This window comes from Mercenaria mercenaria, chromosome 5 (genome assembly GCF_021730395.1).
Source record: "Mercenaria mercenaria strain notata chromosome 5, MADL_Memer_1, whole genome shotgun sequence".
NCBI lineage: Eukaryota > Metazoa > Mollusca > Bivalvia > Venerida > Veneridae > Mercenaria > Mercenaria mercenaria.
This window is the reverse complement of record NC_069365.1, coordinates 88,483,030-88,500,183: the sequence shown is the minus strand read 5'-3', so window position 1 is coordinate 88,500,183 and position 17,154 is coordinate 88,483,030. Positions and strand designations below refer to the sequence as shown.

General features: G+C 34.0%; 1 protein-coding gene across 1 annotated transcript in view; it reads left to right on the top strand.

Moving 5' to 3' along the window:
• Positions 1–17,154, top strand: part of LOC123557879 (uncharacterized) — a 34,882-nt gene that overhangs the window by 15,548 nt on the left and 2,180 nt on the right. Inside the window, exons 17-28 of the mRNA XM_053544757.1 lie at positions 709–836; positions 6,396–6,540; positions 7,249–7,317; positions 9,853–10,005; positions 10,881–11,026; positions 11,964–12,153; positions 13,359–13,499; positions 13,735–14,055; positions 14,380–14,769; positions 15,413–15,517; positions 15,921–16,064; positions 16,660–16,871. Coding sequence (XP_053400732.1) covers positions 709–836; positions 6,396–6,540; positions 7,249–7,317; positions 9,853–10,005; positions 10,881–11,026; positions 11,964–12,153; positions 13,359–13,499; positions 13,735–14,055; positions 14,380–14,769; positions 15,413–15,517; positions 15,921–16,064; positions 16,660–16,871 — 2,144 coding nt within the window. The remainder of the gene's footprint in view (positions 1–708; positions 837–6,395; positions 6,541–7,248; positions 7,318–9,852; positions 10,006–10,880; positions 11,027–11,963; positions 12,154–13,358; positions 13,500–13,734; positions 14,056–14,379; positions 14,770–15,412; positions 15,518–15,920; positions 16,065–16,659; positions 16,872–17,154) is intronic.

Below are 17,154 nucleotides of genomic sequence, written 5' to 3'. Positions count from 1 at the left end.
GGCTCACTTTTTTTGTATGATAAGTTTGTCTTATAAAGCTCACGTGTTTGAAATTACAACTATATCATGGAAAGCACATGTGTTTGTAATGACAGCTATAGAATTATCATGGAAAGCTCATGTGTTTGAAATGACAGCTATAAAATTATTATGGAAAACACATGTGTTTGAAATGACAGCTATAAAATTATCATGGAAAGCACATGTCTTTGAAATGACAGCTATATAATTATCATGGAAAGCTCACGTGTTTGTAATGACAGCTATTACATTATCATGGAAAGCTCACGTGTTTGTTATGACAGCTATAAGATTATCATGGAAAGCTCACGTGTTTGTAATGACAGCTATAAAATTATCATGGAAGACACATGTGTTTGTAATTACAGCTGTAAAATTTTCATGGAAAGTTCACGTGTTTGTAATGGCAGCTATAAAATTATCATGGAAGGCACATGTGTTTGTAATGACAGCTATAAATTATCATGGAAAGCACGTGTGTTTGAAACAACAGATATATCCCTCTTAAAAGACTGAAATATGAGCTTGTATACTTTAACCTGAAACAGCGACCCCTACGACCGAGTGCCTGGATCCCTACTACTCAAACAACTTTAAATGATGTATTAAGTAAAAACAGTAAAGTTCTTTCCATATTTCTACATTTATATTGAGTTCTAGTGTACATATCTTTTGATTTTATTTAAGGTCACTATGTACTTGTTTACGAGGGGAGTTCCATGGATGTTGTTGATTTAACCAACATACCAAGAGATTTGCAATATTTCCGATTCTATTTCGGTATCAATAATGGAGTTGATGTCACCAAAAATGCCGTAAGATTTTCAATCTTTATGTTCAAAATTTTATTAAATTCTACATATCAAAATTAATTTACACTTACATATAAAATTAATTAACACATGCATAAAATTTTCAAAATTAACTAACACCTACATATCAAAATTACTAGTTATGAATACCTCCATATCAAAATTAATTAAAACCTACACATCAAAACTTTTATTTCATTTTTAGCTCGACTATTCATAGAAAAGTAGAGCTATTGGACTCGCCCATGCGTCGGCGCCGCGTCGGCGTCGGCGTCCGCGTCCGCGTCCCGATTTGGTTAAGTTTTTGTATGTAAGCTGGTATCTCAGCAACCACTTGTGGGAATGGATTGAAACTTCACACACTTATTCACTGTGATAAACTGACTTACATTGCACAGGTTCAATAACTCTGTTTTGCTCTTTTACAAAATTATGCCCCTTTTTTGACTTAGAAATTTTTGGTTAAGGTTTTGTATGTAAGCTGGTATCTCAGTAACCACTTGTGGGAATGGATTGAAACTTCACATACTTATTTACTGTGATAAACTGACTTACATTGCACAGGTTCCATAACTCTATTTTGCTTTTTTACAAAATTATGCCCCTTTTCCGACTTAGAATTTTTTGGTTAAGGTTTTGTATGTAAGCTGGTATCTCAGTACTCACTGATGGGAATGGATTGAAACTTCACACACTTGTTCACTGTCATGATCTGACATGCACAAAGCAGGTCCCATAACTTTATTTTGCTTTTTTACAAAATTATGCCCCTTTTTCAACATAGAAATTTTTGGTTAAGTTTTTGTATGTAAGCTGGTATCTCAGTATCCACTAATGGGAAAGGATTGAAACTTCACACACTAGTTCACTGTCATGATATGACATGCAGTGCAAAGGATCAATAACTCAACTTTGCATTTTACAAAATTATGCCCCTTTTTCAACTTAGGAGTTTTTGGGTTAAATTCTTATATGTAAGCTGGTATCTCAGTACCCACTAATGGGAATGGATTGAAACTTCATACACTTGTCCACTGTCATGAGCTGATAAGCACTTTGCAGGTTCCATAACCCTATTTTACTTTTTTACTAAATTATGCCCCTTTTTCGACTTTCTTATTCATTCAAGCGACAAGGCTGTTAAATAGTCGAGCGTTGCTGTCCTCCGACAGCTCTTGTTATATCATATCGAGGTATTAGAGCCAGAAAGCCCTATGCATGCAAATTTTCGATTTTAGCATTTTTATATTTTCTGACTTATCACTTTAAGCTGCACATTTTGGTAAAATCTGGACCATTCTATTTCATTTCTATCAATAGTTATTCAATAAAGATCAAATCAGTTATGATTTAAAAGTCAAAGAAGACGCCTTCCAGAAACAGTTATTTCTATATAACATGTTATGTATTTTAGTAACACACGCATTTATGGAGTCATATCACTCTATTGTATGATAGGTGGATTTGGCAGACAATATAATTTTGAATTTACAAAAATACAAGACTGCCAAAACCTGCTAAGTAGTGATAGCTAGTTCTGGAAGAAGAAATGTTGAACAATTTAACAAAATCTCATCAGACCAGAAAGCCCTATCCGCAGATAGGGCTTAAAATTTTAATCAGACTACATTTTTCTATTGGCCTATTAACTCTATTGTTTAACAGGGCATTCTGGCTAATGAGTATACTTCCAGATCTTATTACATTCTGATATCAAGAAACAGGTATGCAAATATAGGGCAATTAGGACTTGTCAAGATAAGCCATTGTTTCCACTTTTTTTATGCTTATAACATGCTATCCATTTCAATCGTGAATGTTTTCCACTTATATTTTTCTGGAATGTACATTTCCAACCAGATGTTTGGAGTCATTATAATGTTGACGAAGTGAAACATTTTCTGTTCTTATTTGAAGCAATATGTTCATATGTTAAAGGTAAGAATTTCGATTATAATATACAAACTTCAAATTATTAATATATAACATTTCTTATAAATATGTATACACTATTTCATTTTAATTTATAAGAAACAAAATGTCATTTTATTCAATATGACAAAAGCATGCTTTGCTTTTAATGAAATTAATAAGACTCAAAAATAGATATACTTTTGCATTAGATGAAGTTTATATTATCTAAATTACATCTCACCTATTGGAATCTACTCTTGCGTTCTATGTATGTAAATAGTAACTTAAAGACACACTATGCATGGCGAAGTTAAATTAAAAATCATTTTTAGAAAATATGTCTTAGCTCAATTTATCCAAAAAATAGTATCATAATTATACCAGTCGAATGTTAGATAAAACATGATAAAACAGGCTTTGTTTGTACATTGTAACAAAGACATTTTCTTGACCAGGTGAAATATAGAATTCAAATGTATTCTATAGAAATTCCTAAAGAAAAAGGTTCATCTGTGTACACTTTTACGTGTTCCATTCAGTACCATGTAAACATATTTTATGACACATGACATCAATTTGGGTTTTTATTTCTAAGGATTTACTGACTGACGCCATAACCCCTGTGCCTTTAAAACATCATTAGTTGTGTAATGAATTTAACAGGTTATCAACTTGTGTGTGTGTGTGTGTGTTCGGGTTTAACCTCTTTTTCAACAATTGTTCAGTCATATAAACTTTATTTATCATTTATGCATATTTACATTTGGGACTTTCATCAAAATGTAATGATTTCATGAAAACCATGGTCATGTTTTGAATGTTACTTCATGTATTTTTTGTATTCTAGATGTCAGACGACTGAAGCGATTGGTCAGAGGGTGAAACAGACCGTATACCTCAATATACTATGGAGCAAAATTTAGATGTGACTGATAAATCAAATAAATTAGAAGGTGGCCAAAACAAAACGCTTGTTCACAAGTTGAAGAAAAACCCACTAGAACTTACATCGACAAGGATGGAAATATTAAGAAAAAATGAAAGCAACTACTATAAGTAGACAGACAGTATTCATTTGTACTAGGAAATGAGAAAATATCAGTCTGTAAACCATTTTTCTAAAAAACATTGTGCGTCGGGACATCATACATTGATCATGCATTGAAGAAAAAGAAAGACAGACACTTTGTTGGACAAGACCAGAGAGGAAAGTACAAACCGCATAAGATACTCAAAAACACATTGGATCATGTAAAAAGACAGTGGACATTGTGTTAGGAAAGCGGCAAATAGACAGTTTTTAGGACCAGAACTTACACTTAAAACAATGTATGATTTGTATGAAGAAGAGTGCAATATCAAGGACCTTGATCCAGTTTCTTTGGGAAAATATAGAGACATTTTCAGAAAGAATTACAACTTTCGTTCCATGTACCAAAAACAACCAATGTCTGACCTGCAATGCTTACCATAATGCTATCCAAAAGGGTACAATAACCACTGAGCAACAAGAGAAATACGATAATCACCAAACATGAAAGCAAAGCCGAGAGCCCGTTTGGAAAAGGAAACTGACAAGAATAAAGCTCTTTCTGAACCTATTGATCATACCGCCTACCTTGATCTGCAATCAGTGCTTTATACACCATGTTCCCTTGTGAGCGTCCTGTACTACATGTGGAAGCTCTGCTGCGACAATTTGACATTCTATATTCTTGGCGATAGTAGGGTACATGCTATATTTGGAGCGTATTAGACGCCAAACCGGGGCATCAGAAGTAGGAACGTGTATTAGACTACATCTTATGTCACTTTCAGCAGACAAAAGCCACGTTATTCTTTATTCTGCTGCTTGCGGGGGTCAAAATAGAAACAAAATCATTGCATCAGGTTTACTGCACTGCGTAAGAACAATGCCAAACATTAACGTTATTGACCATAAGTTTCTTGAAAGTGGGCACACACACGTGGAGGCAGATACCATGCATGCTGCAATTGAATTTGCAAAAAAAAAACACCACACATTTATGTTTCATCACAGTGGGATACGGTGTTGCAAATGGCTAGGAAAAAGAACCCATACCATGTGGCACCTGTTAAACACTATGATATACTAGACTTCAGGCAGTACCAGAGTGTGACAATGAAGGCACGAAAGAAAGCAGAGTCTGGAAAGAAAGTTGAGTGGAACAAAATGAAATGGATGCGATATTTAAAAGAGGAATAAGAACAACAATTTACCATTGATGATCCAGTACCTGCTAAATATGCATCAAAGCTGCCAATATCTGCTGCAAAGAAAAAAGACCTAGAACAGCTCTGCAAAAGTGGAGTTATACCTACTGAATACTACGAATACTATAAATCGTTACCATCTACTCCTTTCACAAAAGAAATCCTCACAGAACCAGACATGGTTGAAAATTCAAGCATTGATTTAGACTGAACATCTGATTGAGCTATGAACTGTAAACTTGTGGAACAGTAGATGTGAATATTTCTTTCGTACTGAACATGTAGATTTATCAAATCATTGTGTAAATGACACTTAATGCGTGATTTCTAGTCCATGCTTTTTCAACTATTTGAATTAATTGGCTTTTAACAATATTTACTTCATAAATATGTGTTTAAAGAAAGACCAACATGCACAAAACAGATGAACTAGTAAACACTGATTGAACAAGCGTGTGATAGATATTTCTTACCACGAATATAAGTTGCTAAATGTAGAAACAAATTTTACCAAAAGCAGCTATCATTGAATGGCATGTTAAAGACTTAAAAACCCTTATGTTGCCTTAGTACTTTGATTATGCCAGAAAGTGACATTGTTTTATAGCAGGTTTTTGACAATAATTTCATTTGGGTTATGATGGCAGTGTACCAGCTATCAAATAATAGTGTGTTGTAGCATTACCTGAAATGCATTTTATATGTCAAATTCGCAGTGCCAAAACCTGCTATTAGTCAATAGCATGTTTTGGCACGATGAACTATATACATGAAATAGACATTCATTTGTGCCAGAACAAGTTATGCGTATTATGACCTAATTAGGTTAGATAAGAATTAAAAATGTATCTATCCTGCTAAATAAACCCTATATCAATAACTTCACTGCGTCAGATTGGTCTTTTTATGCTTTTCCAACCCGTAAGACGAAAAAATGGTCCTCCTGTAAAATTTCAAAATATAGAGATAGAGCCTTCTGGCTCTAATACCTCGATATGATAATTATGTTTTATGTATTTGATTATTTTGTTATACTTTGTATTTGTATTAACATGCGTATAGATGGATTAAAGAATTTGTCTATCTGTAAGTGAAGTTAAAATAAAATAGAAAATATATTTTACATCGCGCTTTTGCTCGACTGCTGTTATTATCACTTTTAGAACTTGTATTAACTTACATTATGTTGTCAGTTGTAGTGGATATAAATTCAGAATTTGTTTTTGCAGATTTTATAATATTTGCTTATGTGAAACACTCACAACAGGAAGAGATATCTCTTCAAAACAAAAGAAATAAAGTCAATAAACTTAAAAAAAAAAACATGAAAAAGTCGAAATTTGATTAATGACAGATGTTAGAAAAAGTCGGACATTTAGCGTTGACTATATCATGTGACTTTACTATTGCCAGACATTAGTCCTGTACGCCGATGATGACGTCATTTTTGAAGCAGCCACCCTTGGTGATGACTGGACGGAAGCTTGTATAGATATATCTGATACAAACGTAACCAGGTTCAGTCTGCAATTTGGTGATCAGCAGTTCCACGAAACAGGTTGAAATATTTTGTTGATTAAAATGCACACGTTTGTTTCTAAGAGAATTCTAGTGGATAAGTGTAAATAGGGTTGTAAAAGGAAATTGAAATACATTTGTATAAACTGTTACAATCGCTTAATCTGCTGTATTTTTTTATATCGTTATATCACATTAATGAGGGAAATGTTGTATTCTAAGTGAAAAAACGTTGCTATTTTTATATTTGCGAAATTAAATAATTCGTTCGGATTATTTTTGAATGTTTATTACAATATGATCTCGCATCGGAAGACTGAAATATGTTTGGTGTACATATTATTTGATCTTTAGAGGATAATGTGCAAGGAAACGAGCCCATATGCTTTGGAAATGATGTTTTGCCATGTAAGAGGGGTCTGTTACTTTGCGGTGTTATTTATTTTAAATTCATGCTGAGTTGGACATCTGTGATCTTTTAAGAAAGTTTATTCATAAGTCCATTATGTTCTATTGTATACTTAATAAATTAACTTAACGAACGATTGGAAATTGTTTGATGGTATACTATCTGGCCTTTGTAAAATCATTTTCTATTCACGTTTCAATAATGATATTTAATTTACTAGTCGTAGACGCTTTTGAAACAAAATTATATAAATTTCTTCAAAAGTAATCTTTTTTATCATTGTACATCTTATACATGTATTTACGTTAAAATGCAAATGTTATAATTTTATTCTTATAGGAAATGTTGGAAGAAAGACGGCGTTATTGGCTGTAGATGACATCGGCTTTACGTCTTTGCCGTGCTCATGTAAGTATGCCACTGTATACATAACTATGAATACAAAAAGCGTTACGTCATTGCATTGCTCGTGTAAAACGTCTATATAAATGACTTTAGATGCACAGTCTTTACTTCCGCGCCTTACATATGTAATTTCGTCTATATCAATTGCTTTGGATACCAAAGGAGTTACGCCATTGCCTTGCTTCTTGTAAAATGTCTCTTCAATTGAATTTACTATAGATGAAATAAGCTTTCCTTCCATGTCTTGTTTATTCAAATACGCAAATAATGATAGCAACATATTAATTGCACCCTTTTATTTCTTATGAATAGAGTGAATAGAGGCAATCAAACCAAGTGTTCTATTATTTAGTTTGGTGGCGTTCTCTGCTTCTAGAGAATCTACTTGCAAAATTGTTTACTTCACAGCAGCAGTCTTTTAGTCCCATAAACAGTCAATCCTTGTTCAGATGTGCTCTTTGTTTGGCCTCATTGTTTACGTGTTTTACCTTGCCTCTGAAACTGTTAACCAATCAAAATTCGTAGTTCTGGTTAATCTCTCAGGCGACTTGTCACCATTTTACCGCCAATGGCAAGCCTCAGTATACCATGCTTTTTCCGAGATACTTCAGTCAAAGGAATTAAGAAAGACTTTCGTTACCAATTTGCAGACATGATAAGATATAGTTCTCCTGACAGCTGGACTTATTTATGAAACTCAGTGCAAACATTTTCACTATTTTCCACTAAGTTTATGATTTGTATCTGTTACAAATGATGTTCGTAAATTTTATCTTTGCATGTTATATATGATTATGTCTGTCCAAGTCTAAACCAACATTTTGTTTGAAAAAAAAAAGAGTCATGTTATTACCTTTATGTAATCTAGCATTAATAGAAACCTTTGTTTTTATTGTTGTTGTATTTTTGTGCATTCGTTCAATGATATAGGATTGTAGAGTCAATTTCACGTTTACATATATTGTAAAAATGAATTCCACAAAAACTGGTGCTATAAACGTGTGGGTTGACGTAAACGTTGTTTCACTTAATATTTCCTGTCATGAATTTACGCGCGTGTTTTGCTAGATAACTACGTCCGTATTAATAATGGATAGATGGCATTATTATCATTACATCCATACTTTCCTCATGTAATTATGCCCAAAATTATTGTTGTTCTTGTCTCATAAACTTGACGTTCATGCAATGCTATATCTGAACGCTTAATGAATATTAATGGATGACGTAGACCTTGTTCGTGCTATATCCATATTTATAGCTAAACATCTTTTTTATCCAATGACCAAGTGAAGGATTTTCAAAAAGGTAACCAACTTATTTTTATATTATTTCATAACTGAAAAAAAATGGTTCACTTAATCATGAAGTCGTTCAAAATTAATGAGTATTTATTGTTCCGCCTACTAAGGATTTCCCACATTCAGGGAGGCGGAGCAACTGCCAAAACAGAGACTGCATACAAGACATAATGTGTCTATATAAATATAAATATCAAATTATGTTGTTTTTTTTTTTCTCTCTTTATATTGCAAGCTGTACTGTAATAGATAAAGTTTTACCTTTCTGCACCGTTCACTCTTTGTATCAACTCCACGATTTTAATACAGCATTGACCGGGAAGTGCACCAATTGTTACTATTTTTATATATCCAAATTTTCTTATGGTTCATTAAATTCAAATGTAACGGTCAATTAACCTCTACTAGTCTATAAATAAACCAGAGTGCATAAAGTTAAACCTGCATATTATATTTTCATTGAATAAGTTCTACAAACTACCCGATTAGTGAATCGTCTACTGTGTATTTATAATTGCAGTACAGACAATGTTGGCTACACCTCCCAGGGAAATTCAAATTCAAATCTTCAACTTTTTTCTCAAAGTCACCTTTGCAAAATAAAACAGAAACAGATTTTTAATAAGATATTGTAAAAAGTCACTATGTACAAATGTGCAAATTAAAAAAAAGTATATTTCTACTGATTTAAAGCGATTTCAAAGAAGGGTTCCCTATGTGGATTAGTTTACTTGAGACTGAGATGTTGCTGATTGACGAAAAGGGGCGTTTTTACTATAAGTCGGTTATAGATACACTTATTGACATTCTAATGCATTAAGTTTTGCCTTCACTAAGCTGCGCTCCGTTTCGGCAAACTTAATTGCATTAGAAAGTCAATAAATGATCTATAACCTATACGAGTACGCCCATGATAATTGGTTTTCAGTGAAATTGTCTTCACGTTTTTGACATGCATATTTAAGTGCGCTCATATTAATAGTTATAGGTGGCACAGCTTTCCAAATGTTTGTTTCATTAAATCATCTATTCGTTTGGATAAAATGGTTTCAATTACAAAGACACATTGACTTTACATATCGGCAAAACTTGGTGTGTTGAAAATATGTTTACAGCTTTGTTAAAAGAAATTTTTAAATTAGTCAGACATGGTATTGACAATAAGGTGTGTGCGATTTCAAGTATATTCAAAATTAAATAATTGAGATAAAATCAGACATAATATTCTCGATTGCAGATTATCTGAACTGCGACTTCCAAAACGACTGCAGCAGACGATATAGATCTGTGACTAAGGTTAACATACCACGTGAATGGATTCTTGAAGAGTCAATGACTGACCACACATACAGACCTCACTCTGACGCGACATTCAACACTATCAATAAAGGTTTTTATGAAATGACGGCGCAATTACAGGATAGATATAGGCTAATGATAATAACTTAATCGCATCAAAACTATTAAATTTTGGTATAATAGTAAGGTACCATTTATGTATTTTTTGTTGGCATTAACGTCGCACCGACTTGATTATAGGTCATTTGGCGACTTTCCAGCTTTGATGATGGAGGAAGATCCCAGATGCCCCTCTGTGCATTATTTCATCACGGACGGACACCTGGGTAGAACCATCGACCTCAGATGAAGATTGAGGCTCGAATCCACATCGGTGAGGGGCAAGTGATTTGAAGTATAGGTAGATAACACGAAATGATAACATGGATATGTTACAGGCTTTTTCTTAATTTAGGCATTTTGTATAATGCCTGAAACTTTTAGGCATTTTGTAAAATGACTGTTAGTTTTAGTCATTTTACAAAATGACTGAATTTTCAAGGCATTTTGTAGAATGCCTGAAAATATTTGTAGGCATTTTGTAAATTACCTATTTGAGACAAAATGAAAATAACACAGTTTATTAAACAAGAGTGTTTATTTACACACATTTCTCGACCTTTGGATACTGTGCTACTAAAGAATCACTTATTTTTACATGACAAATTAGGATGACACCTGCTGTTACAAAGCTGTCCAGACTTCCGACATAAACACCGTTTAGTGTTACACCGAGACTTTATATTTGTACTACATCCACGCTTAGTAAAGATATATTGAATATCGATAGAGCATAAAATTTACTGCTGATATGAACTTGTTAAAATATGTAAATCATAAAACTGTAGATAATGTATCGTTTCTTATAAATGTAATAGTTCGGATTATGATATTTTGTAAAACTTTCTTTTGCTTTCGTCGTAAAAGGTACTTATATGAGAGCCGACTTTGCTGATGCCGAGGAAGGCTTTACTGCTGTTTTACAGTCCGGTCAAATGTCAGAAGCTGATGATATCAAATGTGTCTCGTTCAAATTCTATATAAATGGAAATAAAAATCCAGGAACATTGAAGGTGATGTTTTAATATTTATTCACTGACTGAAAAATCTGACATTATATTCATCTTATTTTGTAATACTAGACACTAGTTACATGTATATTTGATTACATTATTTGTTGTTTGTTTGGTTTAAAGTTATTTGATTAATGTCAAATGGCAACATTCCAATTTAATCACTTTTGAGGAAGACCCAACATGCCTTCTAATACTAGAATAAGAACATATAGAGCTATTGCAGTCACCCACGAATAAGAGCCAGCGTCAGCGTCCTCATTTGATTAAATTTTATATGTAAGTTTGTATATCATTATCCACTGATGGGAATGGATTGACATTTCACTGTGATGATTTGAGATGCGTTGCACAGGTTCAAAAGCTCTGTTTTTCACTGTTACAAAGATAATTATGCCCCTCCTACTTAGCTATTGTTTGGTTAAATTTTGTATGCCGTAAGCTGGTATCACAGTGTTTACTTATTGGAATGGATTGAAACTTCAAACATTTGTTCATTGTGATGATCTGACACACACACACAGTGCACAGGTTCCATAGCTCCCTTTTGCATTGTTACAAAGTTATGCCCGTTTTTTTTTACTGATAAACTTTCTGGTACAGTCTTGTATATCAGCTGGCATCACAGTATTTACTAATGGGAATGGATTATAATCCTTAATACCCTGTTAGAATCGAAATAATATATCTCAAACAGTGATTTGCTGTTGAATAAAATAATGTGATCCTTCACACATCTGAACACCCAACAATGATTTTATTCAACTACAAAACACTAAATGAGATATATTATTTCTTAATTAATATTCATGTTTTCATCAATTTTACATTTTTATTGATAGAGCTTTTGAACTGTCGAATGTTGCTGTCTTTCGACAGCGTTTTTAAAGATATATCTATGTATATTTTTTATATGTTTGTATCTTCCATATTTAAGGTTACTGTCGATACTGGAAGGGAATATGAAACTGCTGAAGTCAGCAATGGAGACAAAGGAAACGAATGGCACATGTATAAGTTGTCTGTAACAAATAAAGTCCGCTTTATTCAGTTTGTTGCTGTACGAGGCATCGGTGATGGTACTATTGCTATTGACGATGTTCTTTTCACAACACAACCTTGCAGTGGTATGTTGAATATTCTTGATTGGTTTAATTCTTGCCGTCATGATAACATGGTAAATATTATGAGTCAATAAGCATTCAACTGGTGATATTTACGTGCAAAATTATAACATTTGTATTTTATAGTATGTATATTACAAACGCGCTGTATATCTGTTATTCCCCTACCCTCTCAGAACGGGGCGGCACAAAGAAATCGGACCATCCGTCTATCCGTCCGTCCCCTTGGTTTCCGATTGATGACTGAAAAACGCTGTGACGCAGGAACATCGAAATTGGTAGGCAGGTAACCGGCAAATGACCCCTCTTGATTTTGAGGTCGGTAACTTAAAAGGTCAAGGTCGCGGTGAAAATGAAAATCTGTTTCTGATCGTTAACTGATGAATGCTTTTACCTACAATCGTCAATTTCATAGAATGATTACTTGTGATAGGTAGATGACCCTGGGGGCGGGGCGAAATTACGTACAAGGTCGTCACTGTGACCTTGAACTGAATTTCCTCTCAATAACTGAAGAACGTTTTGGCCTTTTATCGCCAAACTTTTTAGGTTGATTTCCTGTGTTGTCAGTAGATGAAGCATAGTAGTTTGAGGGTCAGTAGGTCAAAAGTCAAAGTCACAATTAACGGTTTCCTTTTATAACTTTAAAAGGTAGAACTTGACCCCCAGTCGTCAAACTTCATGGTATGATTGGTCTTTAGGTGGTATTTTGTGTGTCAGTAAAGCAATTGTTTTAAGGTCAAGCTCATAGGGATATCGAGACTGAAAATGATTTCCGTTCTGTAACTGAAATAGACAATATTGTGCTTGGGGTCAGTATTCAATGGACAAGTTCATAGTAATCTCAGAATATGGGACAGGCTACAGTGGGGACATTCGTGGTTTACAAACAGGTCCTATTTAGTTTAATATTGTAAAAGATGCATCATATATATATTAGATAACTCTGGTTGTTTGAAATTAAGCCAGATGTGATACTTAAAATAAATTTTCACTTAGTGATATTATTAGTGATACTCAAAATCTGTTCTGTTGCAAAAACTATTGTTGGGACATCTTTATATCAAAGAGAGACAAGATATAATACCGGTATTGGCTTGTTGGAATAAATTTACATATTATTAAAATGCCTTTCAAATAAATCAAACATTTCAAAGATTGTAAATTGTCATTACGTTCTTTAACAAATACTTTTTATCCTAAACCAGCTGGCCTAGACAACCTGAAGTACTGTACGTTTGAAGATCCAGTGCTATGTGGAATTGACCCAGTCAATAAGAGTTGGAAACAAGGGAGAGCTAATGACTTGTCGGAGTATATTCAGTACGATGCGGACTTGAACAAAGATGGTAATTCGCCGTTTTGCTGTAACTTTTCACGTTTTGTAAAATTAAATACTTCTCATAAAATTAGTCGTATCAACATATTTCTTTGTTAAAAGCGGCATGAACACCGAAAAAACACTGAATATTATCGATACCATATGAAAAATAAAAACTAAATATTTTCTATACGATATGCAGAAGAATACACTGATTTTATTCTATATCAAAACAATAACTGCCGAAATATCATTTCTTTCAGGACATTTCTATTACATTATTCCATCAACGCTATCCGTAGGAGAGGAGATATCTATCCTCTTTGATGTTGAGACAAATAAAACCGCCCTCCAGTTCTCTTATATATTCGCTAGCGGAGGAGCAACAAAGTTATATACTGAAATAGACGGGCAAAGGGAATATGTGAATGTCCAAATTGTAAATTACTGGGTAGAATCGGAATGTATCTCACTTCCGGTGGAATTTGGCGGGAAATTAACCCTAGGAATAGAAAATGACACCAGTGATGTTACATTTATAGCAGTTGATAATGTAAGGCTGTTAAACAAGGACAACTGCATAGGTAGGTGTTTTATCCTCGTAAACTCCATGCATTTAAAAGAGAGAAAGTGGTGTACCCCGGGCTAAAGGTTTGTTATAAAACATATGACCGGTAAACCGTAAAGGACTTTGGTAACTTCAGAACTAAATAATACGTGTTAATTTCTATAGCATTGGAATTTTTAATTTCTTCTATAATATTCTTATTTCCAATGATTACATCTAAATACATAATCCATGTTGAATGACTTATTCAGAATCTCCACCTATCGATATTTTGTTCTTATATTTCCTTCAAGCAGTTATTGTTACAAACACGTGAAGCAAGATTTTTTCTCATTTTCAGAGCCTTCGCTTACATGTGATTTTACGTCTGGAAGTACATGTAGTTACAACTCACTTGGTACTAATTGGAAATTTTCTAACATATTTACAAGTACTCAATCAGGAATTATTCAAGCGCCTGTGGTTTTAGTTGCCAATGATACGCAGCATTGCTTCGGATTTTCTTACACCGTAACGTCAGTTGATTCAGTTGAAGCACAACCTAAGCTAGCTTTATACCGAGATGCCGTGGAAATATGGAGCGGTTATGGTCACGTGGGATCCACGAGAAATTCAGGGCAAGTGACAGTAGATGGTGGTGTACTCAGTCTACAGATCTTCAGTGAAGGACGCGGTTTGTTCGAAATATACGAAACAAGATTTCAGTTCGGGGCATGTGTTAGTATAACCGGTAAGAATGATGATAATACTGACTTTTTTTATTAACAATTATTATTATTTTTATTATCATTATATACAGTTATCGCTTTTTGAGATGTCGACATGAGTGTTTATCGATCTGGAAAAAGTGGTGTCGACGTAGGGCGTAGCTGTGTACGACGATACCTTGCTTTGACGTCAAACTGTTGTGAGATCAGTCCGTAACTTGTAGCTCTGCCAACGAGTCAGAACTACTTTTTACCATTAATCATGTGTCTATGTTTATAGATGAATTGAAAAGACCATAAATATAGATTAAATAATAATTTACAAGACATTGATAAATCTTCATAAAGGCAATACTTGTTTTATTATTCTGTCCAACAACTTGTAGATTATTTGAGAAAAAATTAAACATTTGCAGCAATTGGCTAGTTTTCCTTATTAAGGTGTACGAAGTCACCATTTCAGAATATCATGACGTCACTGTTTGAAGTCAATACGTGTTTATTCCTCCGCCTACGAATCAATACAATTTTTAACATTAATTATTGGACAGAATTTAGAGAAATGATAATCATTATTATTAGATTTTATTGGTTTATCACTTTTATCAAAATAATGCATTTTATTTTATTTCTGATATTATGATTATTGTAAATTAATCTTTTCAGATTGTTCGGAATTTATATGCAGTGACAAGTGTCTCCCAAATAATCGAAAATGTGACAGAGTTGTAGACTGTTTTCTTGGGGAAGATGAAGAGGCCGAGTTATGTGGTAAGAAAGGGAGAGATTATCTATTCTTGCATACCAGTCTGAGTTTCCGATGTTTTCACCACGGCTTTAATACACCAGGGGCAGAGCCTCTTTAGTGCTTGAACATTACCGTCGGGCCGGATATTCCAAATTTAAAGATTCTTATACAGTTGTTTCTGTAGCATCATATGTATATCTTCAAGAGTGATATGGTAAATAATATGCGGTACATAAAAGCTGTAAGAGATCAATTGTCAGAGATTTAAAGATTAATTGAAACCATTTGGCACGCCAACGGCAAATGAGTTACGAGGACGTCTACGTGTAGCAGCTTGCAAAACCAGTTTTTAGTTTTAGCACATATATAAACGCAAATTCATGTTTGATTTTATGCTTAAAATAGTTATATTATTTGTGTTTTCAGGATTTCATTTTAACTTGGATTTTACAAACGTAACAAGTTTATCTGAGACTGGCTTTCAGACTCCAGTTACTTCGAATTCTGCGTGGAGGTTGCTTTCTGATTTTACACTTAATATTGATGGGTCACAAGTGGATATTTTTGACCGTAAGAACTTTGAGGAAGATGTTTTTTGTACTTTAAAGAAGTTTGTTTGATTTTACATCAAACTAACGCAATTATAGGCGACATTACATCTTTTATGGTAGAGGAAGACCCTAGGTGCCCTACGTGCGTTATTTCAAACAGGCGCGGGTAGCTCTGCAGAACTGCAGACATGATGGTTTCCTTACATGAAGGATTTCCACGACCCAAGCGAGGTTCAAAACTCACAGCGGTGAGGGTCAAGTGATTTCAAATCAATTACCTTAACCACTCTGCAATTGAGACCCTTCTGCGAGGAAGAACAATATCTGTACTTTCTAAGCCTTGACTTTAGTATGTACATGCACAGATAAAAAAGCGTATAGGAATATTTGCTGGCAAGTTTCAGTCAAACTATATTTTGTCTTATGCTTCAATGTTGTATTTTCATATTTCTGATGAATATACTAGAAGAAATGTCTATAATAAGAAATATATGTATTGCTATGTACTTTTATTATATTGATATGATGAAATATTTTATGAATTTTACTTAAACACTAAATACGGTCGAGATGTTACACTACTATGTAGCGGCTGTGTTGATCTCTGATTTCAGAGTTACTTGTTACACATTTCACAAGACTTTCTCCAATGCCAATCATTATCGAATCGTTCGAATATCATCTCGAAGAAGACTCGTGTTTACAAATAGTTTATTATGGCGACGCCGCGTCCGGCAAAATCCAGCTTCGTTACCAAAGAGATGACCAACAACAAGCCGAGATTCTCTTCCGGATTGAACCTACACCATCTACTAGACATATTTCTGTAAGTAATATTTGCGCATATGGTCAGTCTACTTGTAATAAAATAGAAAAAGTGGAAACTCCAAAGGTCGCTCAACACGACAAAAACGAAAATGTTGCAGGCTCGGTTTGATTAAGCCTGTTCATGGACGGTAGTGAAAATGCATGCTACCGTCCACGCCTTCTAGCCCCGGGTTGAGCAGAACTCAACATTTACACATGCTACAAGTACAAAGACATCTGCAGATGTGGTCAAACGGTGGTGCGCCCGGCCGCTTAGCTCAGTAGGAAGAGCGTTGGTCTAC